Source organism: Antechinus flavipes, chromosome 3, assembly GCF_016432865.1.
Source record: "Antechinus flavipes isolate AdamAnt ecotype Samford, QLD, Australia chromosome 3, AdamAnt_v2, whole genome shotgun sequence".
In the NCBI taxonomy this organism is placed as follows: Eukaryota; Metazoa; Chordata; class Mammalia; order Dasyuromorphia; family Dasyuridae; genus Antechinus; species Antechinus flavipes.
In genome coordinates this window covers 343,833,267-343,860,734 of record NC_067400.1, presented here as the reverse complement: position 1 = coordinate 343,860,734, position 27,468 = coordinate 343,833,267, and the positions used below count along the sequence as shown (strand labels likewise).

The 27,468-nt window shown below is 32.6% G+C and overlaps 1 protein-coding gene across 1 annotated transcript in view; it reads left to right on the top strand.

Moving 5' to 3' along the window:
• CNTNAP5 (contactin associated protein family member 5) overlaps positions 1–27,468 on the top strand; it is a 913,682-nt gene that overhangs the window by 361,157 nt on the left and 525,057 nt on the right. Inside the window, exon 4 of the mRNA XM_051985717.1 lies at positions 14,104–14,251. Within this exon, the coding sequence (XP_051841677.1) occupies positions 14,104–14,251 (148 nt within the window). The remainder of the gene's footprint in view (positions 1–14,103; positions 14,252–27,468) is intronic.

Sequence of the window (27,468 nt, the reverse complement as noted above, 5' to 3'; positions counted from 1 at the left end):
CACAGATCTTGGACTTGGTTTACCATTCAGAAAACAAATTCAGTGAGATTTCAAAGAGCAACCAGTAGCATAGAGAGTCTCAAAAAAACTCCCAGATAAACAGATAATGCTGAATTGCCCTATCCAGATTTCTTAAAAGGATGCCTTTAAAAACAAACATAAAAAGCTTTGAGACTAGATATGTCTTAAACACATATAAAGAGAGTAATAACGCTAAAATACCTACAAAGTTTCAAAGAAAAAAACAGGCTGCACAGAAAATCAATTAGAATTTCTAAAATGAAACATGGTAGAGGTTTTTAATAAGCTAAAATTGGTATTATAAATTCATTGAAGCAATAGAAGAAAGAATTGGAAAGGAAATAGAAGCTTTGGAGAAGAGACTTGGGAAGAGAATTGACAGCTAGTTACAAACGTCAAAATCTTACCCAAGTAAAAAATCTATGAAAATTATATAACACAACTCTTAAATATCTCATAAAACAAGAAATATTAAAAAAGTCAAAGATTGGAAAAATAGAAGAAAATGTGATAATAGAAAAAATGACCTGTAAAACAGATTTAGAGAACCTAAAAACAAATCAGTGGATTACCTGGAAGACATGATGAAAAATGAGCTTATAGGTCATATTTCACAAAATCATAAAAGAAAACTCTCCAGATATATTATATTAAGGTGGCAAAGTAAAAATACAAAGAATCCACCAGTCACCAACTATGAGAAAGCTCAAATTGTAAAGTCATGAATCTCAAAGTCCAAATTTAGCATTTCCTGGTCAAAGAAAAAAACATATATAAGCAGCCAGAAAGAAATGGTTTAAATATATATATATATAAATCACAATCAGGATCAGATTTAGCACTGAGTACAATAAAGGAGAGAAAATCATGGAATGTGATATTCCAAAAGGCAAAAGAGTTAAGCTAGAATCCAAAACAGATTAACTAGCAGAAGTGAGTATAATTCTACATTTTAAAAAATTATATATTTTAATGAATTAGAGAACTACTAAACAGTCCTGATTAAAAGAGGTTAGTAAAACCCTTTGAAATACAAGCAGGGAATAAAGAGAAACATAAGAAGCATAAATATAGAAATACAAGTGAATGATCAGAAAAGATTTTATAAGAGTAATAGATCTTAATTCCAATGAGAAAGGGATGGAGATGTTATAACTATTACCCACAAATCTTGTGATGCCATGAGGGGGTCATAAAAGGAGTCATTAAAATGGAAGGCTTATGTTTTAATTATCTTAAGAGAAGAAAACAAGAAAAGCTAAAAAGATATACTAAAGATAAATATGAAAAGAAGTAGTGCACAAGAAGATTTATTGTCTCATATAATTGGAGGTACAAATAGAAATCTTTATAAATAAGAGCATGGGGCAGGGCTGAAGGTGTCACTTGAATGTCACTTGAACAGAAGTAAAATCTGGAGAATAATTTGTTACATAACAACATGAGGAAAAAAAAAATTTTAAAAGAGTTAAGAACTCTCACTAATGTAGTGATATAGTGATAATGTAGTGATTCCATAGAATCAAAGATTTATTTATTTATTTTTAATTAAAGCTTTTTATTTTCAAAACATGCATGGACAATTCTTCAACATTAGCCCTTGCAAAACCTTGTGTTCCAAATTTTCCCTCCTTCCCCCACTCCCTCTCCTAGAGGGTTAAGTAATCAAATATATGTTAAACATGTTAAAATATATGTTAAATACAATATATGTATACAATAACCTTGCTGCACAAGTAAAATCAAATCAAAAAGAAAAAATAAGAAAGAAAACAAAATGCAAGCAAACAACAAAAAGAGGGAGAATATTATGTTGTGATTCACACTCAGTTTCCACAGTCCTCTCTCTGTGTGGGGAAGGCTCTCTTCATCACAAGATTGGAACTGGCCTCAGTCATTTTATTATTAGAAAGAGCCATGTCCATCAGAATTAATCATTGTATAATCTTCTTGTTGCCATGTATAATGATCTCCTGGTCCTGCTCATTTCACTCAGCATCAGTTCATGTAAGTCTCTCCAGGCCTCTTAGAAATCATCCTGCTTATCATTTATTATAGAACAATAATATTCCATCACATTCATATATCATAATTTATTCAGCCATTATCCAATAGATGGGCATCCACTTAGTTTCCAGTTTCTTGCCTCTACAAAGAGGGCTGCCACAAATATTTTTGCACATGTGGGTTCCTTTCCCTCCTTTAAGATGTCTTTGACATATAAGCCCAATAGAAATACTGCTGTATCAAAAGGTATGCACAGTTTGATAACTTTTTGAGCATAGTTCCAAATTAAGGAACAATGATTTATAATGCTGTGCACCTCCTGACAGAAATGATGGACAAGATACTAATTATGCAGAATTAGAGGCACATTTTTGGACTTAGCCAATGTGGGAATATGTTTTGCTTGAATATATTAGTTCATTGAAGGGTTTTCTTTTTTGTTTTTGTTTTTCCAGTTGGATGGCAGAGGGAGAATGAACAGGAGATAGAGCAGATGGTTGTTCATTGTAAAAAAGGAAAAAGTAATTATAAAAAATGAAAATGCAATTCTATCACTTGGGTTCTTTGATCAAACTGTATAAACATTGATGTTGACATTGTCTCTGATGATTAAGATTGCAACTTATTCATGATATCAATATGTGTAATTTTTACCCATGTTCTTCCATATGTGTTTATGAAAGAAATGTATTGAATATGCTTGTGGGTTTTCTTCTAGTTTTCATATTATTGTATAGCATCTAATGGGACTTGCTAGTTCTCTATGACTTATTCTACTCTATGACTTTTGCCACATATTGATCTAATTGTTTTGTTGTCAGACCCATCTCTTTTGAGATTGTATATACTGCTTCTCTTATGCAGAGTGAATTGCTGATTTTTTATCAAATATTAGATAACTAGGTAGATAGGCAGATAGATAGATACATAGATAGATAGATAGATAGATAGATAGATAGATAGATAGATAGATAAAATGGCAGACTGGGTTTATGGATCTTTTGCTGCCTGTTTAACATTTGTCTAGTTCAATTTCTACATTTAATTTCTGTCAAATGTAAGTGCACAGATGGACCAATTTCATGTTCCTTGGAATCTTACTCAGATGCTTCATTTTGACCTAGAATTATTTAATAGAGGAAAGACAAGTATAAAAAACATATGTTATCTTTATTAATAGATATGTAGTATATGTACAATTTTTGAATAGGGAATTGATATTACCAAAGGATTAAAAGGTAGGAAAAAAAGAATCTAGGAAGGCGTCATACAAAAAGTAGTAGGCAAGAATGATCTTGAATGGAGAAAAGTACTTCAATAGAAAGAGATAATTGATTATAAACCTCTTTATGTTTTGGAGGAAAGGGCATCTATTTAAAGCATGAGGCAATTTGAACAATGCCATAGAGAAGAGCGGAGGACAGGACAAGAAAAAGCAATAGAGAACAAACTAAGTTGTCTGAATTTTAAAATATGAGGAGAGCAATATAAAATAAATCTGGACTGGAAGATTAGAACCAGATTCTCAAAGGAATATAATGCTGGAATAATCCCATTTTACTTCAGTTACTAAATCTTTGTGACCTTAAGAAAGTCTTTAAAAGTCCCTCAGAATCAAATTCTTCATCTGCAAAATGAGAGTTTGAAATAGATAACGTCTTTGACACTTTTCAGCTCTATTCTTTCACCACTGGGAATAGAGGCACAAATTACAATGTGCTATTCTATTAGTGGGAAAATGGACATAAGGAGAGCTGAAAATTAGGATGGGGATAAAGGGAACATCAGAAACATTGGAGACACTTCTTCCTTTGGGGAGTTTACAGTCAAATTAAGATAGGCAAATCACATGATTAAAGGAAAGAGAGCCTAAAGAATATGATATGCCATGTTGATTGATTGCTTTTGTTATTCTTGTTCAGTGGAACAATCATGTTCAACCATTTGTGAAACCATTTAGGGTTTTCCTAAGGGGGAAAAAGATAAAAGAGTGCTTTACCCATTCCTTCCTCATCTCATTTTACAGAAGAAAATGAGACAAATAGGGTTATATGACTTGTCCAGCGTCACACAGCTAATAAGTGTCTGAAGTCAGATTTGAATTCATAAAGAGGAGTTTTCCCTGAAACTCAGCATTCTCTCCACTGCACCATCTAGCTGAATGAAGTTTTAGTAAAGAAGGAAGTCATTGGAATGAGGGTTAAGGAAGGGAGATTTCATGAAGGAATTTCAAAGATTCACTATATGAATGAAATCTTTAGAATGATGGCAGAATGAAAAAAGGATTGATTTAAGAGAACTGGGGTAATATGATTAGCCATTGTGATGCTGAATCAAATTAAAGTCTATTCTAAATCAAGTTAAAATGAGAGTAACTATCAGAAAATTTCCTATCAATTGGAGTAATTAGGTAAGAAAGGCCTCCCTATATAATGGAGGAAACATATTATTAGCTTCCCTGAGATGTACTTCAAAGTATGGTATACCTTCTCATCTACAGCTAAACATTTCTGAATGTCGGCTAACAGCTATTGAGAATATTGATAGTTGTGCTGAGCAAGTATTCCTCTTTTTGGACATGTGTGGAATTCAACTTAATTAACTTTTCACATTTCTTTTTTATCAATATGACACTCAGATATTTGGGATAAAGATCTATGGGGGAATGATCTAGAGATTTGTCAACAAATGTGGCACTGAAATTTTTCTTAATGGATTTAATAATAATAATAATAAAATATGATGTGTATTTTCGAAATGGTAATGACACAAAATTGGGAGGGCTGACTAAAACTGGGATATTTGAATGGTCTGGACAGATGAGTTGAATCTTACAGAGTGACATTTAATAGGAATAAGTATGCAGCATTACATTTGGATTAATGAAGTCAGTCTTACTCTATTAAAGATGGATGAAACATAACTAGGTAATTTGTATATTAAAATCCTGAGTGTTTTAGTATAAGGCAAACCCAATGTGAATGAATGACCTAAAATGACTAGTGAAAAAACCTTACTTGCTCTTAGAGTGAATTAAAAGAATAATGGAGATGACAATCCTACTATTCTCTGCTATTGTTACAGCACTTCTAGAATATATGTTATATATAATACTGATAAGCCCAAGTGTTCAAAGGAGCTCAAATAAGAAAGGGAAGAGTCTTGAGATTATGCCAATGGGAATTGGAGTAATCCATCCACAAGGAGCAGCAGAAAGTGGGGATGTTTATTTGGAGAAAAGAAGACTTGGAGGTGAAATCTTCATGTACTTCATATATAGCATGTTGCAAAATTGTTAGCACAATTTTAAGCTATTGAAACTTAAAAATATGCTAAGATTTTTAAAATGTATTTTAAAAACTTCATGCAGAAGAGAGAGCGAATGAGACATGCATAGAATACATGTTGTAAGTTTCAAGAAACCTTAGTGGTAATGTTACTGTTTTGTATCCATTCTGCTTCTGACCCAAACTGTGAGTTCCTTTGGGAAATGAAATGTATCTTAGCTCTTTTCAGAGCTAGCACAATGCTCTGTATACTTTATCTACCATATAGATATGTGTGTGCGTGCGTGTGTGTGTGTGTGTGTGTGTGTTTAGATAGACAGATAAAAATATAGATAAAATTAAAATAGTAAGAAATATTTTGAATGCCATTTCTTTCCTCTTCAAAGTGAATACTTTTAATGGAATTTCAACTGTCATTTCTATGCAGATATCTATGGAGAAAAGTTCAGAGATTTATTTCCAAACCCAAATCTTCTTCCAAACCAAAGACTTAGTTAGTCAGAATTCTAAAGGACCCTTTAACATGGATGTTTTATTCACATCTCAACCTCAACATGACCAAACATTATATTTCTCTCACAATGTGTTTTTTTCTTTTGGCTTCACTATTTATAGTCTTTGTATTTCTGTTTTCCAGTCTAGTTCAGAATCTTACTGTAAAAGAAAGCATAGACCAAAATAAAAACCCAAGAAAAACAAAGCAAGTAAAAAAATATATATATATTTGTATTTGAATTTAGAATTTGTATACAGAATCCATCAGTTCTTTCTCTGGTATTGGATAGCATTTTTCATAATAATTCCTTCAGAATTATTGTGGATCACTATATTGCTTTAGAACAGCTAAGTCATTCACAGTTGATCATCATATAATATTACTGTTACTATGAGCAATGTTCTTATTGCACTTGCATCAGTGCTCCTCTTCAACCCAGGACTGCAATCAAAAACTGAGTATAATCAAATCAACAGACATCTGACACCAGTGTTAGCAAAGAGACTCCTGTAATTTTTCTATAACCATTTGTCTGACCATCTTACTATGTGTGAGCAGAGGGTCTTTTCCTAGTTTGCTAGGCCTGATCTCCACTGGTACAGCCCACACTAGACTGTACTCCACTTTCACACTGATGCAACAGGTCTTTCTTGCCAAACTTTTAAGTTGTCATAAAAAATTTGTTCCTCCCCATTCTTTTTGGGGGATTCTGCCACTCCAGGATTTGTTTTAGGATATTATTTATATGTCTTTAGAGGAGAGATCAGGCAAGTACCTGCTTTTTAATTTGCCTCTCATAGCTTTTTTATCCTATGCTCTTTAAGCTCTAAGAGAATAGATCTAAATTAGAACTCTGTATGTGTTTGTGTACATGATCATAGGGTTTTGAGACTGGAAAGAAATTAGAATATTTCAAAAACAACCTTATCTTTTGAAGGTAAATAAAAACTAAGTAATTTGTCCATAGTCACAGTTAGGCAAAATGTGAAAACACATTTCTTTATCACAAATCCTACCTTTTATCTACTTGTGTTATTCTGAGGCAGACCCTAATAACTATTTTACAGAAGTTGATCAAAAAAGCCCTGGAACAATTTTATGAGTTTCCTTAATCAATTTGTTAAAATTCTAACATATTAAGTGCTTAAGAAGTATTTACTGACCAACTTCTTTATCATAAGGAATAGATCCTTGTTGCAAACTTCCTAGAATTATCCATTCAACAGTGTTCCCCAAATCAAAGACTCACAAAGGATGACTTTTATCCTAGGGTTGTGACCCCAAAATGGTGATATTTTTCTTTCACTTCCATCTAACTTCAGGAAAACTCTAGGTACATCATGGAACCAGAGTTTAGGTATATTTACTAAATAGATCTCTTTAAATGTGTGATAGTATGTCCACTAACATAAAGTTACTTAGTATATAATATGGATAACAATATTTGGAGGGATTCATGTTAGGTAAAAAAGCTAGATATATCTAGAGAGTACCATATAGGCTTAATATCAAGCAAGATAAATTTGCTTCTCTAACTAGGAGGATCATGAACTCCTTTGTTGCCAGTTGGTTATGGAAGTATGGAAGCTACCAATCTTTATGTCAAAGGTGGAACTGGCAGGATGACTTCATCATTGCCTACAAGGTCAACAATATGGCAATATAGGGAGACATCTTCTCAGCATCTCTGGCCTTACAAACAGCTAGAGACACTCCTAAAATGTCATTTGCACCAAATTTAGATTTATTGTCAGATACTTCCATCTCTATCATCAATATGTTGATCTCCTGCTTCACAACATTTAGTTTCTTACTAATCAGGGTCAGGACAATACATTTATCACTTTTTAAACACCTTTCTCTAAATAGCAGATCTTATCAGCTCCAGAGCTTCATGGATGCTGGTAAAAGCATCACTGGGCAAAATTGCTTTTTAAAAAAATAAATAATAAATAAAACCTTTTCCAATGTAGATTGGATTCCACAAGAGTAGAATATCTCATTTGCATGATTTTGAGTATAGATATCTGTATGAGGCTTCCTGCATTGGGCTCAGGGAATGGAGGCCAGTGAATAAAGTATTTTCTTTACACAGATTTGCTCATCCCTATCTCACAATCATCCAACTACTAGAGTGTGCCCAATTTTATAGGTGAAGAAACAAATCAGAGAATTTAAGGGACCTTCTTACGTTCTCATATTTAGTATAAGAGGCAAAATTTGAACTTCATATTTCTTGACTCCAAGTTAACTATTTTATGCATTACTTATCAGTACTGTTATTTACAATTCAGATAATTTCACTGCCTTGTTTAGTGTAGTTAATACTGGCTTATTTTTCTGTCCATTTATAAGTAGTGATGCCAGCACCCTTTATGGTCAAGGTTCATACCTAGCCTATTACTTGCCAATTAAAGTAGTAAGGAAGATAAACATTAGCTCCATTATGTTCTCCATTATGTTTTACTGTTTATTGTCATAGAAAAATGTCAAAGGGCAAAGAAGCTTAGTGCTGACTGATGACCTCTTTCTATTTATTATCCAAACTCCCTTCTACATATAAATTTCCTATATAAACTCTACTTGTTTCTTTTCATCTAAGTGCATTTGTTATTTCTATATTATTCTGTCAGGCTAGAATGGGGAAAAGCATTCTGTTGAAAGTTAAAAGACATCTAAGTTCTAATCTCAAAACTAGTGTGAGTTGCTGTGAGACCTGGGGAAAGCAGTGAATCTTTCTAGGCCTTTTGATCCCTTCTCTATAGAAAAGAAGAGAAACAACAGCCTACCCTGTCTCCCTCTCAAATGACAACATGAGGATAAAGCTTGTTTTTATATGTGGCAACACTTTAAAAATATACATTTTTTTTTTCAAAATGCATTTTCTATATTAGATTTACATGTGGCTTAAAGTGATTTTTATACCAAAGTAATTCATTGGAGGAGGAGACAAAAGACTTAAATTTTAGTCTACCCAATTTTGGACATGATACTTTATTTTATTAGTTTGTACTCTCATCTGTAAAATGAGATGGTTAGATAATCTCTGAGATCCTTTTTAGCTCTTAGTGATAGTTAAAGTATGAAAAGAACTATTAGCATCCTACTTCCATAAACTATCCTGGTATTCATTTATTTTATATTTATTCTTGTAAAAACACTGTGTGAATATGTATATGAATACATGCATTTGTATATGGACCATTGATTACAACTTCCTCATTTTACAATAATAAAACTGAGGTACATGGTGATAAGTAACTTTACTAGGGTCATATAGCTATTAAGTGTTAGAAGCAAAATTTAGTTCTTGCCTTCAGGTCTCATACACTTTCCAACAGGCTATGCAAGAGATAGAGATACAGTTGATACTCTTCTCTAATTTGTTTATGTGATATGCCAATCATTGTGTTCAACTGTAAGTTCAATTATGCCCACAACCAACCACATTTCATCTAAAATTTGAATTTCCTCCTTTTCCTAGCACAATGCTTTGGATTCTGGGTTTTAAAGAATAAACAAAAAAACAAAAACCTTTCATAAGGAAACAAAATACAAAAACAAAAACAAACTATCATAGATACAGAAATATACAGATTGAAGCTAAAATAATTGGATTTTCTTGGAAAATATGTTTATTGTTTAGTATGCCTAATCCTGGTCCTGTCCCTAAACCAAAATATATATATGTTATAAACAAAACAATGGTTTTCTACATTTCCCTCAGAAGTGAAGTTGGGTTCTAGTCTGTTTCCAGATCTAGTGATCCTTTATCCCTCCCTAGAGCCTGCTTCCTACATTTATCTCAGTCTGATCCCATAGGTCATCTCTTGTATCTCTTCTTCCTTTCTTCCTGAATCTAATTGTCTTTTTGCAGTAGCAATGCTTGTCTAATTTCAGGGTTATTACCTAGCAGATTTTCAGTAGCACAGATTTTGGAAATTTTGTTATCTAGAGTATAAAGATATCAAGTGGATATTCCTGACTTCAGAGAGAAGCAGCATTTTTTAAGAGGAAGTATATCTGCCTTGGTGTCAGAGGGCTTTAATTTGAATCCTGGCTCTAAAAATTATTGCTTTGTTTTCTTGATCAAGTCAATGACTTTGAAATTTAGTCTCCTTATTTGTAAATTGAGAACATTAAAATTCATACAGCCAAATTCTTGGTTGCTCATCAGTGAATCAAAACATAATACATATAGAAACATTTCATAAGCAGAAAGCTCCTTGTAAACTCAAAATCTTTTAGAGTTTGAATGGCTTCATGTAGTTTTCATAAACTGCATGAGACTCTCTAAGATAGCATTCTTTTGTCCATTCTGGGAATAAACTATTATACCTTCAGTGGAAAGGTCTTTATTGCTAATTAGTGAACAAATGTTGCATATGAAGGAAAAATATAGCCTGGAAGGAAGAAAAGTTGTGAATAAAATATGAAGTGAAAGAATTAGTCTACCAGTTGATGACTGTCTTTGAATATGAGATTTGTGCCTTTTGAATTCATTTGTAAATGATGATTTCTTTCCCAGAAATCATTGACGTTAGATTATGTCTAGGCCTAATATTCTCAATGGACCAAATAACAGATTATATCTGCTACTTGATGTTTTCCTTTATACAAATGTATACAACTTATTTCACCTTCAGAAACACAACCTGATTTTTTTTTTTTTGCTTGCTCTACAAAAGTGATATTGAAAATAAAAGCGGTATAAATTTATCATCTGGAGAATTGGGACGAACTTTTCAACCATCCCTAAACTTGTTCCTGTGTGTATCTGGATAGTGGTTTTCACTTACTAGCTCTTACTTCCAGGAAGCTTTGTGGCAAAGTGAATAAAGAACTTGGCAATGAATCAGGAAGACTTGAGTTGAAATGCAGCCTCAAACACTTATTAGTTGTGTAACAATGGACACACAGTATTAACCATGCATGGCATTCCACTTACTCTCCATTTGCCTCAGTTTTCTTAACAGCAAAAAGTGGATCAGATTAGTCCCTATCTTGTTTGTCAAATGTTTAGCACAGGCAAATTATAGGCAATTAATAAATGCTTCTTCCCCTCCGTTTATATGAGAGGCCACACCCATGTTTCATGGCATAATGGTTTCTGTGACTTATATTTTTATAAGCATTATGACATTATGAGAATATGATAGATTTTGTAACTTAGTTGACTTTCATTTGTAAACCTAATTCTTTGTGTGACATATGTTTCTCTGTTCACAGTTAAGATTGCTTTATTTACTGAATGCTTTTTCTACTATTATTCATCAAATAATACAAAAAGCATTAATCCAGAAAGCTCAACCCACAGCATAGTCTACTCTTATTTCCCCTGACTCTGTAAACAGTAATCAGAGTGCCATAACTAAATCTGAAATGTCTGAGGAATTCTGTCTATTCTGTGTGGGTCTTAATTGAGTTGCATGACTAGAGTGAAGTTTTCTGTGTTTTTATTTGTAGAATATGTTCTTTTTCTGTCAACTTGTGCAAATTTTCTTCATGAGTGCATTTTGAGTACAATTTTTCTGTATTTTTTTATTATAAAATTGGTAAGACATAGCTTTTGATGACATTGAAATCAAACTCAGAGTTCCATTAAAATCTTACTAGGATTGATTGGAACATAGTTAAGAATAAGGAGGGCAAATTATAGATAAATTTTATCTGTTTTTCAATTTGAAGAGTCTCCTCATTTCCCTTAAGTTTGTCTAAATCTCATCCAGTCTTTAAGATTCAAATATAGATCCACTTCCTTTCCCCAAATTTTCTATATGATTTTGTCTTTCATGCTTCTTTCCTCTAAACACAATATGAATTTTATAGTCACATCATATAACATTAGTCCTTTCTCTATTGTGAGAGTAACTTTTTTTAGGACTGTCATAGAGATTATACCTTTTCTTTGCCATCCCTGTAACAGACAGAATGCCTAATATCCAGTTCATATAAATATTTGAGTGAGTGATTTAAAAAATACACATATTTCTATATAATTATAAAATCCAATGTTTCTACTTTTGCAAATATAATACTGTCAATTATAATTTACACACACACACACACACACACACACACACACATACTTTGCTGAGGCAATTGTTAAGTGACTTGGCTAGGGTCACACTAAGAAGCTTTAGTGTCTGAGGTCATATTTGAACTCATATCCTCCTGACATCAGACTCTGTACTCCATCATCTATGCCATCTAACTGCTGTTCAGTCATACTTCTTTAGAGTACTTTGTTTACATACACACTTATGTAATAAGCATAGATGAAGTGTTGTGTACTGGGTAGCATGCTGATCTTGAATTTTAAAAGACCTGAGTTCAAATCCCACTTTTAATACACACTGGCTATGTAACTCTGTGCAAATCACTTAAATCTGAACGTTATTATTATTGTTCAGGCATTTTTCAGTTCTGCCCAATTCTTTTGTCTCCATTTTTTTCCCTTTAAGGATGCTGGGATGATTTGCTATTTCCTTCTCCAACTCATTTTACAGATGAGGAAACTGAGACAATTAAGATTAAGTTACTTGCCCAGGTTCATGCAGCTACTGAGTGTCTAAGGTAATATTTGAACTCAGGAAAATGCATTTACATGATTCAATGGATAAAATACTGAGCTTGGAATTAGGAAGACCCATGTTTATGAATTCAAATTTGGCCTAGGACACTTATTAGCTATGTAATCCTAGGCAAATCACTTAACTTATTTGTCTCAGTTCCTCATATGTAAAATGATCTAGAGAAGGAAATGGCAAAATAGTCTAATATCTTTGTCAAGAAAATACTAATTGGGGTCAGGAAAAGTAAGACACAATAACAACAAAAACAACAGCAGTCTTCCAGGCTGCTGGTGGTAATTTAACTACTGTATCACCAAGCTGTTCTTAATTCTAGGTGCCTCCAGAGGGAAAAAATAAACAAAAACAAACAAACAAAAAAAAAAATCCATAAAACTTTTTTCTTAAAAAGTTAAGCTTCTAGAAGTACTGCTCTACAGTGATGTACCATATTTCATACTAAGATTATATTATACCCATGAAATCACAGCATAAAAATAAATAAATAAATTTATTTATCTGTATGATATAATGTCTATGATATAACTGCCAAAAGGAAGTTTGTTAGAAGGGAAACAGTGAACAATTTGGAATAAGATTTGGGTTCAAGTCTTGATCATACTGTACAAAATGAAAGTGAATTTGAGCATATTGCTTAACTTTTTAAAGTCTCTTCTACTTCTTAGTCTCTTCTGCTTACTTGGAAAGCATAGAAAAACAAAATTTTTAATCATTGGATTTGCAAAATATGAACTCAGGTCTCAATTCTTCAACTTTCCCACTAAACAAATTTCTGATATTGGGCAAGTGCTTTAATCTCTACTTTGTAAATGTTAATAAATAAAACAAACACCTCAAAAGATTGTTTTCTGTGAGAAAAGCACTTTGTAAACTATAAAATATGATATAAATGTCACCTATTCTTTTCTTACTAAGTCACAAAAACCCCTTACCAATTTGCTTAGTCATTTAAGAAATTTTATATATAATGAGTTAAAATAAATTTTGGCTACTATTAAATAGTTATACATTCTAAATTAATTCAGTTCAATAAATTCAACAAATAGACATTTAATGCTTACTGTATATATACAAGGCACTATACTAGAATCTTTCCAGACTTTATGTACACAAAGAGAAGTCTTGGGTAAATAATATTAAAGCTTGATTATAGTTCAATTACACATACAAAAAGGTGATACAGACATACCTCATGTCTACTTGGACAATAGAGAGAAGTGGAAAAATTCTCCTCCAAATAGTCTGTTAGCTGTTCAAGAACATGGATCATTTCTCATGTGATTACATTATCTTTCATTGGGCCTAGGGCCTAGCCAGGGGCTTAGTTTTTAATTGAGATATTAAGTATGAATTAAACTGAAAATTGTTTCTATACCACTTTTTTCTAAATAAACTGGTAAGAATCCAAATTACTCAATCTTTATTCTAGAACAGTGAAAACTCTGTTAGAGTGGTTTCCTTTCTATCTTTGTATATCCAGATGTTCAATAAATATGTTGAATTGAATTAAATCATTTGTGTTCAATAAATATGTTTGCTTAATCCATATGTGAGCTATTAACTATTTAAAATAAGAAACAAAAGGAAAATCAAATTTATGTGGAATGATTAAGGAGAATTATTTCTCTTTTGGGCACCTCTCAACATGAAACTAGGGGCAAGGTAATACTACGTTAACTGGGATTTTTTTTCCTTGTAGACTTTTTCAGGAAACACCAATGCTGACAGTATTGTCCTTCACAAATTGCTACACTCAGTGAAAGCCCGATTCATCCGATTTGTCCCAATGGAATGGAATCCAAATGGAAAGATAGGCATGAGGGTGGAGGCCTATGGATGCTCTTATAGTAAGTATTGATAACATACTGTGACATACATACAAATGAAAGCTGACTAAGCAATCTGTCTCCAAGTTAGACATGACTAATCCTTGAAATTCCCTATTATCAATGAGATTATCGCCATCATTTTAGTCACAGCATTGGATTGTTATTCTTTCTTTCTTACATATAATCAGCTGTCAGATTCTGTTAATTCTATCCCAATTCTTCTTTCTACTCTATCAAATAACCACCTAATTAAGGTTTTTATCAACTCCAATTCCAGTATTACAGTAACTTTTAAAATCTTCTTCGTATATCTAATAAATGCTTAACATCACAACACTATATAGTTACAGAAACTGTTTATTGAAATGAATTTATTCTGCAGTCTGTCTCTCTATCTCTATCTCTCAGTGTCTCTATATCTCTTCCTCTGCTTCTTTTGCCCTCTATTATGCTGGAAAAACTGAGCAAGACAGAGATTAGAGATCAATTTAATAGTTTATTAAATAGTATATTAAATAAAAATTTAATTTATATTAAATTAAATATATTGGGACCAAATGGATCCACGTGGTCCCAGGGCTGGAAGAGACTATCATCTCAAAGAATCAAGCACTAACTATTAGACAGCAAGATTTTTTATTGGATAACAAGGACAATGACATAATGGGGGAGATACCTGAATGGGGATAACCTAATGGAGGGAGGTACTGGTGAGGTTACTGATATTCTAATGATGTTTAAAATGGATGAAGAGCTTTTTCCTGTCAAACATTAAGAAGGAATGATTATAACCTAAAGATATAAAACCTTTATCTCATCAAACATTAAGAGGGAAAGGTCATAACCTGAGGCAGAGTAACTAAATAGGACAATGGAGAAACTGGGTCAGGACATTAAAAGGGAATTGTGGCATAACACCTCTCTCTAGTCAAGATATTCTTATTTTTATGCTTGAAATGCTGGAGGTTAAACAACCTGTTGAAATGCAATTTTGACCAATAAGAAGGGAATAGAAACTATAGGAACCTTCAAGTTTCTTACAAAAAAGAAAAGCTTAGGGTAGCCGTAGGTGGTGCAGTGGATAGGGCACCACCCCTGAAGTTAGGAGAACTTGAGTTCAAATGTGACCTCAGACATTTAATACTTCCTGGCTGTGTGACCCTGGGCAAGTCACTTAACCCCAACTGCCTCAGTAAAAAAAGAAAGAAAAGCCTAGTACAATTTAATATGCAATGCAGAGTTTAAAAAAGAAAATTTCAAAAGGTTGATAAAAGATAAACAGAATCCCATGGTTTAAAATTTTACAGATGAAGTCAACCTAAGGTAATGGGAAATTCTCAAATTAAATTATGAAGAAAAAAATTAATTTCAATGAGATTGAAAGTGAGGGACTAAAGAAACCTGTAGAAATATAACAAAGTAATTGCCAAAGTTAGTTGTTTAAAGAACATGTAGAATATAGAAACAATGTCAGGTAGTAGAAAAGGAATAAAAGAACATGACAGCACCCTCTGGGGATTATGTCAGAAGTGATAATACTTAAAAAGTTCTGAGGTTGATAATGTTGTTAAGGACAAAATAAATTATATGTATGTGACTTTTAAGCTGTAATCAAGGAAAGAAATAATTAAAAAATAATATAGTCAGTCATCAAGAGTGGATGAGAGAAAGGCAGATAATAGCTACAAAGTAAAACTACCCAAATATTATTTTGTATGCTTTCTTTACTGAAGACAATGATCTTTGTCTGGAAAGGACACTAAAAAAGCCTTGGAGTTATAATCTATGATGATTAAAGAAACAATTGGACAACACCTCAATAATTCCAAGTCACATGACAATGACATGCTTTACACTGGTACTGAAAGTACAAATTGCTGAATATAAATGAGACTTTAGAAAATATGCCACATGAAAGAAAATACTGCCTTCCCCTTGATTTTTGTTTTAATAACAAAATAACACAAAATTATGTGTTAAAGAGTTTGAGTTTGCTTCCTAACAAAAAGGTGGAACATTTGTGAATATCTGAAAACTAAGTCAGTAATCCCAGAGACTGGACTCTCATCAAAATCATGTCATAAAAGGTTAACCTCATTTATTTTTGTGACATAATTACTGGCCTCATGTATCATGAGAATGTATAACATAGTTTGTCTAAATTTCAAGACATCATTTGAAAAAGTCCCTCCATCCATAAAGATAAGAGACAGGGAAATAGAGTTAGACAACAATTTAGGTAGGTGGATTCAAAACTAGTTGAATGATATGATAATAAATTAGAATTAATTTAGAAAAGAAAAAAAGTCTTAAGTAGAATCCCTCTGGAATATCTCAGAATCTTTATTTTTTATTTTTTTAATTTATCTTATCTTTATCAGTGACCTCATCCAACTATAATGTTTCTGAATTGCTTTGCCTCTAGTACAACTCCATGTTGAGTTGTTTTGGTCTTTACATGATTCCTAAGTTCATATTACTAAGTTCAATTTCTGCTTTTTTAATATAGCACATCATGTACTAAGCTATTAAAATCATTATTTTTTGTTTGTTTCTACTGACATTGATGGTAAGAACAGATTGTTAAAATGCTTGAATATCTGCTCCATTTTATTAGTTTATTTATCTTCTTTCCATTTTCATCATAAATTTTCTTACAATGGCTGGATTAATTTAAATTTATGGCAAACTTCCTGTAGTGTCAATTTCCCTTTTGCTAATTTTTTTCTATTTTGTGTGTTAATATTGCATATATTGTTTTTCACTTCTTTCACTATCATCTTCTAATGTTTTCCAATCCAAAGAAGTTTTATACTTGGTATCACCTTATTCCATTGGTAAGGAGATCAACTATTTATTGTAAAACAGAGTTTCTTGATCCTTTTGGGCTATGACCTTTGTTTTTCATGGTTAAAACTCAGTAGGAAAATGATGTATGTTCTGTGTGCTTTTCATATTGATTTTTCATAAATAATAATGACCATTATTCCTGTACTGTACTGTACTAAGCATTTGTGATCTCATTTGATTTTCACACCTGGGAAAGAGATGTAATTAAGACAAATGAGAAAACTGATGCAAAATAAGTTAAGTGACTTGCCCTGGATCACATAGCTAAGCAAATGAGGCTGGATTTAAACTCAGGACTTTCTGACTTAGGACTAGCACTATTATCTACAATACTTTTGCTTCTAAATTTTATTATTAATTTTGACCTCTAATAATCCAGTGATCTGAAATTACTTTCTTGTCAGAAATCATTTATTTCATGAACTTTAAATTATTTCATATATATAATATAACTTTATTTTGGTATTGTACAATCCTCACCTTAACTAGCATTCACTGTCTTTCTTCTTGAAGAAATTCTTTTTATAATGTAGGTATTAGTATTCAGAAAGTCTTTGACTTTTAGATTCTTAAATTGGAATCATATTTTCTTTTTTAATAGTATTTTATTTTTTTCCAATAAATGTGAAGATAGTTTTTAATATCAACTTTTATAAGATTTTGATTTCCATTTTTTCTTTCTCACTTCCTCTCTTCCTTTTCCCTTCCCTAAGATGGCAAGCAATCTTATATAAGCTATGTATATATACACAATCATAGTAAACATATTTCTGCATCAGAAGTGTTGTAAAAGGAAGAACTAAGGAAAACAAGTAAAAATAGTATACTTTAATCTGCATTGAAACTCTATAATTATTTCTCTAGATTTGGCCAGCATTTTCCATCATAGGTATTTTGTAATTGTTTTAGATCATTGTATTGCTAAGAAGAGTTAAGTCTATCAAAGTTAATCATCACACAATATTACTGTTACTGTGTGCAGTGTTCTACTCATTTCACTCATCATCAGTTCATTTAAATCATTCCAGTTTTCTCTGAAATCCATCTGCTCATCATGTCTATAACACAATGGTATTCTACTACATTCATTTTCCAATTCTTTGTCACCACAAAAAGAGATGCTATATTTTTGTACATATGGGTCTTTTCCCATTTTTAATAATCTCTTTGGGATACAGAGTTAGTAATGATATTAGTAGATCAAAGGATATGCACAATTTTATACTCCTTTGGGCACAGTTCCAACTTGATCTCTAGAATGAGCGATTAAGTTCACAACTCAACCAACAGTGCATTAGTGTTCCACTTTTCCCACATTTTCTTCAATAGTTATCATTTTCTTTTTCTGTCATCTTAATTAATCATGTAGGTATTGGGTGGTTCTTTGAAGTGATATTTCATTTTCCTAATCAATTGTGACTTAAGAAGATTTTTCTTATGATTGTAGATGGCTTGTTCATATCCTTTGACTGTTTACCTATTGTGAAATGACTTTTATTATTATAAATTTGACTCAATTCTCTCTATATTTTTAAAATGAGCTTTTATCAGAAACACTGGTAATAAAAGTTGTTTCTCAGATTTCTGTTTTCCTTCTAATCTTGGTTTCAGGCTTTGTATTTTCAAATGTACTTCCTATCATCATCATCTATCTCCTCTCCCTATCCCAGCCTTCATATTTGAGTCACAGAAATCTAGAAAAGTTTGGTGACTTACCTAAGGTAATACAAAGAAACAAATGTCAGCTCTGAAATCTGAAGTTAGGTTTAATAATTCTAATTCCAGTTCCTTTAAATTTTTTTTTATTTATTTGTTTTTGCTTAAATAGGGCCTTAAATCCCAGCCCTCATTTTGCTCCCCATATGGCCTTGAAGAAATCACTACAATTCTCTGTACCTCAGTTTCTTAATCTGTAAAATGAAGAGGTTGTACCAGATGATCTCTAAGGTCTTTTTTTATTTCTAAGTCTTCTGATCCCAGGAATCCCATGTAGAATTCCTTCATTTGAATTTCCTTATACTTGAAGAGCTAATTAATTTTAAAAAGCATTATAAATTCTGATATGCTATAATGATCTGTCATGCTCCCCAATCTCATTAAGAATTATAGGCTTCATTTTATACCTCAGGTTACCTCTTCCCACACAGACCTGGTACTCCTATATGGTTAATTATTAACAAGTCCTGTCACTTGGAATTCATCAGCAGTGTTGTTAAAATCTCGTTCTGGTCTTCCACATAAATCTCCTGTCATTCTATGTTTCTAGTGTCCCTCTTTGTTGTTGTTCTCCTCATCGAGGGTCATTTGTCAAACATTGTTGAGGCCACAGTATCATAAATTCCATCCCTTGTGTGCTGAGGGCCATCTGGTCTTGTCAAAGAAAACCAAAGAAAGTAGTTTATAGATATGCAAAAACTTGGAGACCTGAGTAACCATGCTGGGCATTCTAAAAAGATGTGAAGACCTTTGCAAAGGATTTGACCTTAGAAAATCATACTGTAGGGTCTAAAAAAAATTGGGAGATGATATAGTTTAATATTATTCCATATTTTACAAATGAGAAACCTGAAGCATATATATATATATATATATATATATATATATATATATACATATATATAATACACACACACAAACACATACACACACACACACACACATATATATATATAATATGACTCATAATATGATTTAATGGCAGAATAGGAGATAAAATGCAAGTATTCATACTGCTTAAATAAATAAGCATAGTGTTAATTTAACTGCATCACCCTGGTATGAATGTATAATTCCTCAATTCTCTTTAATATAGAAGTAAAAGCATACATACATGCCTCGCCCTGGTATGAATGTAGTAATTCCCTAATTCTCTTCAATATAGAAGTAAAGGCATACATATATGCCTACTCTCAATAACCCAAGTCTCACTTTTGGTTTTAGTGGAATAAGAGTTTTTTTTCATCTGTTTAGTTAATGCTCTGAAGAACCTAAGTCTAGGAAACCAGATTAGATTGCAGTGCTAGGTAAAAATGAAAAAAAAAAAATTCTACCATTCATTAATATATATGATGAGTTGTTTCCTGATCACTACCTGAGCTTACAATTCCCAATATCCCTAAGCATGAAAAGAGAATAGTGAGATCAGTACTTTTCCCCATAATCATGTAAAAAAACTTGAGTAATTTTAAAAATAACAAATATTGATTTTATAACTGGCAAAATGAATATTGAAGCCAAACATCTTGTGTAACAGTGACAGTCTACAAAAATTTCATAGTATCATAGAGCTAGAAGGAGGAGAATCTCAAAAGTTATCTAGCTCAAAGCCTTCGTTTTCTGAAGCCAAATGTAGAGGTTTCAGTGACTTTATCTAGTTGACACCAGGAGTAAGTGGCTGAAGAAGGATACAAAGAATGCTGTGTGTTTTCAAGTTCAGTGTTCTTTCTACTATCTTTCCTTTGTCTTTATGCCTGCATATTGTTTTGATTTCATTAATTTTCAAAACCTTCATTAAAGTTACTTGTTGTTTTTCCTTATGCACCATCTAGAACAAAGTTCCACAGTAAAATTTGCAACAAAGAATGTATGATTTACTACAAATTAATGTTTTTTATACATAGGTATATTATTAATTAGTAATCTTTATATGAAAATTGAATACTAATTTGCAACTACTAGTTCTAATTTATTAATCAAAACATGTGTAATGATGTCAACCAGTCAATGAGGTAAAAATATAAAAATTGAATGATTTGTGATTAGAGAGAGAAATATAACTATTGTTTAATGAAATGGAACATATGCCAGTAATAGTGAAAACAGGATGGATCTGAAGTGGAGATAAGAAGTGGGTCATAAAGTATAATTCAACTAAGGAAATAGGAAGATACAGAATGAGCGAACATCAATAAAAATATTTTCTTAGTTTAATATTAGGATTTGGACAGAAATCGAAAATGTTGAGTCAGATATGGAATTTTCTTGAGGAGTGAGGGAGAATAAACTAGATGCCAGTATGATTTGTTTTGGATGGAAGATTTGAACTCAGTGGACTTAGAAAGAGGTTGCAGAATAATAGAAGTAAAGGAAGATTCTGCACATGATATTCAGGATCAATGAATATTCAGACTTCCCTCCAAAGCCAGTATCTCAAGGGATGTGATTGAAGGTCCCAGTGATGTCAAGTAAGAATGTGGTAGAAACAATTCTATATCAATGCCCTCTTAAAGGTAAAAATGAATGTCTGAGCTAAATCAGCAAGTTAATGTCTGAAGAGGGGAAGAACAATGAACAACTTCAGCTATTATGCTTGAGTTTGTAGATCTATTTTTAAGAAAAGTTTTTTACTTTCATGATTATTACATGTGTAATTGAAAGTGCTGACTACCTGTTTCCCTTCTATGCAATATAAAATTTCAAATTTATTTGTACAAATTTAAAAAATCTATTAATCAAGGAAGGGGAAAGTTGTGACTTAACATTTAAAACCATAAAAAACAAGAAAGTATCTTATTGTTGTGCCACAGTTCCTTTTTATTGTCCTGATTCAGTTTCCCTAAATTGTTCTGCCTCAGTTCCTAATTGTTCTGTTCAATCCTATAACACCACCCTTCCCTCTTAATCATCAGAATGTTTGATAGGATAAAGATCTTATATCTTAGACATCATTAGAATATCAGGTACCGCTCTCCATCCCAATTAATAAGAATATCAGGTGCCTCCCCCCATAATGTCATCCTCACCCCAGGTGCCTCCCTCATTATGTCACCGTTCTTGTTACTCTATAAAAGAATCTCTGTATCTGACATTGGTTGCTGGATTCTCGGAAACGCTAGTCTCATTCAGCCCTGGGACCAAACCAAGGATCCATTTGGTCCCAGTAAATCCCTCCCTTTCAAATAAAATATTAAAAACTCTTTAATCTCTATCTTGCCTCAGTTTCTCAGGCATTACATTATAAGGAACTCTTGAATTAGAACTTGTTTTCCCTTCTTTTTCCCTTATGTTATTTTCTCTCTCTTCTCACTCCCACCCCGTCTCTTTTCTTTTAATGTCAGAAATAGAAGTTACAATTCTTTTTAGAAAAATTATTATTCTTAGGAGATTTCTAGAATATATTTAAAAATATCTGTGCTTTGGATAGTTCATATATAGTCACAGTGAGTTTACAATCAGGTAAGAGTGTGTGGCTGAACTTGTTGGAGACTATCCACAACTAAGCTGCACTTGGAAATCTTTGAGGTTTGAAAATTGCTAATTAAAAACCCGGATTCTTCTCTGAAAATTCATGGTGTGAATAATTGTTTTTCTTCTACAATAAGATAGTTTTCAACATGTAATCTTGATGTAATAGGGCTCTATGTCCCCCTAATCTTTGGGGAAGTGGGCCTGGTTTGGAAAAACCCTGAATCTCAAACCCTCCCAGCCTCTGGAACATTCTACTTGGTTCCTATAGGAAACTCCCACCTCCAATTGATCTGGAAATCACTTTGGCAAAGGAAACAATCATCACTCTTATTGATGTGGAAAATTTGCCCTTCAATCACGCCCTAGCCCCAAACCATAGAAGACTAAATAAAATCAAAACTCTGTATTCCAATCTTTGTTATCTTCCTAATTAGAAAGTGGTCCACTGAGAGAAAGAGCTGCTCTGTGAAAATAAAATCATTTTTGCCAAACCTTGCTTAGAGATTGGTACTGCAAATTCTCTCGCTAAACCTGCAACAAGGATTTGGGGACCTCCCTCGCTGTTAGGGTATCTCACCCCTCAGCAATCTTATTGAAATATCATGTTTCCTGTGAATGGGCAGTGTGTCCAACTGGGACTAATTGTCTCAGGCAAATCAATCCCTTCTCTTGTCAGTTCTAAGTACTGGATAACTTGGATGTGAGAAAAAAGACTTGGGTGTCATCTGGTGCCCAAACATGAGATTTTCTCGGTTCACTTGGGGATTTCAGCTTTGCATCTTTTATTCAGTAAGGCCCCTTTTTAGCTGGCTTGTTGACAAGCTACCAACATCCATCAAACTTTCCTGGCTGTGCCTGCATAACTCTGTCTTGCTCAAAAAACAAGCAGTGACAGCCAGGTCAGCAATTATAGGGCCCAATGGGAAAAAGACCATTTCTAGCAATTTTTAGTCCTTCTCAAATGGAAGGAAAACCACTTCTTTGCTCCTGTTATTTCAGTAGGAGAAACTGTTGGACCACATTTTATGGAACTAGTCTGTAGGTATCTAGACAAGAAATCAGTCTCACTGTCTCATCTGTTCTCTAGGACAAATAACCTATAAATGTCATATATTTACAAAATGACCTAGTAATAAAATTTCCAGAATCAATTTAGAGGAAAGGAAGGAAAGAAAGAAAAGCAAGGAGAGGAAAAACATGTAGGAAGGTGGGAAGGAGGAGAGGAAAGAGAGGAAAGAGAGACAGAGATGAGAGATTGGAATTGTACTATTTATTACATAATTATCAGCAAATCATTTCATTTCTTTAGCGTTAGAGACTATCCACTGATATGGATGTACATTTAGTCAGGAAAACTATGTTTCAAAAAGAAACTTAAATACTCACTATATCATCCGAGGCAAGTCACTTCACTCTTAATCTTGATTTTGTCTTTTGTAAATGAGGATAACAATGACACAACACAATTGTTATGAGGATCAGTTAAGAAAGACGAAAGCACTTTGCACACGTTAGTATACTTTTTTCTTTTGTAAAATGATTGCTTTTATTTAGATTCTAAGAATCTAGGAATCTAAATTCTAAGAAAGCTTCTTGCTTTAAATCTATGCTCTTGTAATGCCAAAGAAACTAAGCAAGACAGAGGTTAGAGACCAATTCAATAGTTTATTAAATGGAGAGAGAGATACTGGGACCAGATGGATCTTAGTCCCAGGGTTGGAAGAGAGTATCATCTCAAAGAATCCAACCCTGAGGACTGGGACAGCAAGCTTTTTTATAGTATAACAAGAATAGTGACATAATGGGGGAGATACCTAGGTGGGGATAATCTAATGGTGGGGGAGGCGCCTAGGATGATACAATGGAGGGAAGTTACTGATATTCTAATGACATCTAAAATGGATAAACCTTTATCCTGTCAAACATTAAGAAGGAATGTCTATAATCTAAAGATATAAAACCTTCATCTCATCAACCATTTAAGAGGGAATGATTAAGAGGGGTTTTGGAGCAGAGCAACTGAGGTAGACCTTTATCTCATCAAACATTAAGAGGGAAAGGTTATAACCTGAGGCAGAATAACTAAATAGGACAATTGGAGAAACTGGGTCATGACATTAAAAAGGGAACTTTGGCACAACACTCTTATGATCTTATAAATTGTCCATTTTTCTAGGAAGCAAATAATTATTAGCTGTGCTCTGGATCATTACTATGATATATGGAATGAATAGACTGTATAAATTGGTATAGGTGACTTGCAAAATAGGATCAAGATTAAGGCAGATAAGTCAGGTAGACAAGAGAATGAGTTTAGGGAATTTTAGCACTGGGATTTTTGAGTACTTATTTAATTATAGTCAGGAAGGATTTGAGGTCCAAGAGGTCTATGAATATAAGAAAATGGCATTTACAAACAGCTGACGCAAAAATTGACCATTGATGAATATTGTTCGTTTTTGTTTATCCACTATCCCTTTAAATATTGCATACTTAATTTATATGTCATATGGTTCACAGAATATAAGGGAAAAAATCTGCAAATAAAATTTGTCTCTAATTAGAAGGGACACTGAAATTATTGGGAATTCCTTATATATTTTAATGAAATTATTATATTGCCTATACACATTCCATTATGCTTTCATGATATCAACTTCAAAATTTTTTTTCTATACACCCATAACCACCTTTTCTTTCCACATAGAGGTATTTATTACTTTTTTTTTTTAGTATTTTTATTATTTTTTATGCTAAGAAAAATTCAACAGAATAGGAGTATCACCTTTTGATTACATTGCTGAAGACTATTTAATGGTTTATTTTAGCTCATCCTTGAGACAATGATGGAAAAATCCAACATCCTCAATTGGAAAATCCATAGTTAAAGCTTTAAGGATTTGGCATTGTATTCTTCTTTAAAAAAGACAATGTTCAATTAAAACAGTGGAAATCAAAGATTTAGAATTCTTAGAAAATAAAGATTTTATAGATGGAATGAATTACAGACAACATGGACCAACAGAGAATATTAGCAGCCCAAATTCATATGATTAGTGGAGTTATAGCACTAAAATCCATATTTTAAGACTCTCAGTTATCATAATCTAATAAATTTTCCATTAAGACAAAACAGCTGAGCAACAAAATGACACAGTGGATAGAGAACCAACTCTGGAGTTAAGAGTACCTGAGTTCAAGACTCTCTAATTATGTGACTCTAAGCAAGTCACTTAACCTTGATTGCTTTCCCCCCCAATCTAAAAACAAACAACAACAAAGACAAAGCAATTAAGTTTACAATTAGAAGTAAAATAGGAAAGAAAAGTGAATTATATATGTGGGCTTGTATGGCATGGTGGATAACTAGATAGCATCAGGAGTATTTGGATTCAAGTTCTCTTCCTCATATCTTGTCTGATTGACCTTCGGCAAAATATCCTAATGCCTGCAAGAGAACTTGACAATCTACTTTACCCACCATACTTTAGTAGTGCCTTCCCTCTGAGGTTAACTCCTATTTCTACTACATATGCTTATATGGACATAGTTGCATGTTGCTTCCCACATAAGAATATGAACTCCTTGAGAGCAGGGAATGTACTTTTGCTTTTATTTGTAACTCTAGCATTTAAAACAGTGTCTGACTCATAATAGTCATTTAAATGAATGTTTATAGATGATGCTAATACTGATGATGATACCCTAGGCAATATTTTAGGTTTCTGCTTTGCAAAACCATTTGTAATCTGTGCTGATAGAGGAAATTTCAATTCTAATTTAATTGCATTAATTTATTACTAAATAGTACTATCTCAGACAAGTCACTTAAGATTCTCTCTGTTTCTCTGTCTCTTTCTCTTTTTTTTAATATAGATATCTAGATCTCATCACACATGTATATATGTGTTTTTATATTCATGTATAGACATATTTTACATATACATAAGTATGAATCCTAGTGACAACTTTCTTAGCATTTGCCCACTCTTTTTTCTCTGTCCTTTGCTTTCATATGCACATTTTTGTTGAGACACTCCCTCCTGAAGTAGCACCATAATCATTACAAAACTTTAAAGAGAAGTCTTGATTTTTATTTCTATAAGTGGTTTCTTTGAAATAAATTTCCTTCATGATTTAAAATCGAAATTCAGTGTCAAGTATAACAAAAGTTACCCTCATAGCAAATAATAAAAAAAGATGTCTCTCCCCACAGAGCAGGGGCATTTAAAAATATTGCCCATTATTTTTATCAGATGGTATACCTTTGATATTTTTTCAATAGACACTGTCTTTATTATCAAGTCTGTTTCCAGTTAAAATTGAAACTTTACATTTTTTTTTCTGTTTGCATTTTTCTCCTTTTCTCTCTCTCTCTCTCTCTGTCTTCCTACTCTTTTCCTCCAACCCATCCCCTTTCAGATTCTTTCTCATTTTTTACTTCTCTCAACCCTCTTTTCCTTTGTTTCTTCATCTGTGAAATGGCTAATGAATTTCTTATGTGGCTTAATTAATGTTATAAAGGCCCCATGATGCTTGGCTGAACTTTCCTCATCAGCAAAGTGTTACTATCATTGGATCATGGTAGTATATAAAGAAATAAATTAATTTCTTCTGCAGGTTAATTTAGTACTCACCAAAGGTAATGTGTTAAATCTCTACATTAATGAACACATGGATAATATAGAATTTAATTTCAAAGTGGTGTATAAGGCTTTACAAGCAATCCAATCTCTTCTTAAAAATGTTTGGTGTTTTTTTTTTTTTTTTTTAATTCTCTCTAAACTTCAGATGACCAACTCAGCTTATTTCCACTCTACAATGGAATTTCCAACCTCCATTAAAGTCATATTACTAAAGTTTTATGATGACATGGAGTTGGGCTTGGTTTTCAAAACCTTTGACAGTTGGTGGTAGTTCTAGCAGACTTTATTTACTAAGCTTGGAGGTCTTTGATCATGTGCCTGAAAATTTTCATGTGCCTTCCCATTGGAGATTGCCTTCTTTCTAGTCTATAAACATATATATGCATTTTAATTCTCCTGCTGTTTGAGGGCATAGATTTTTTTTTTTCTCTTTGATTTGTATCCCTAGTACTAGTCTGATACTAGGAACGTAATCAACTACTTAACAAATGCTTATTGACTATTTTCTGCAGACATGCTGAGTTATACACTAAACTTTATCCTCAAAAGGTT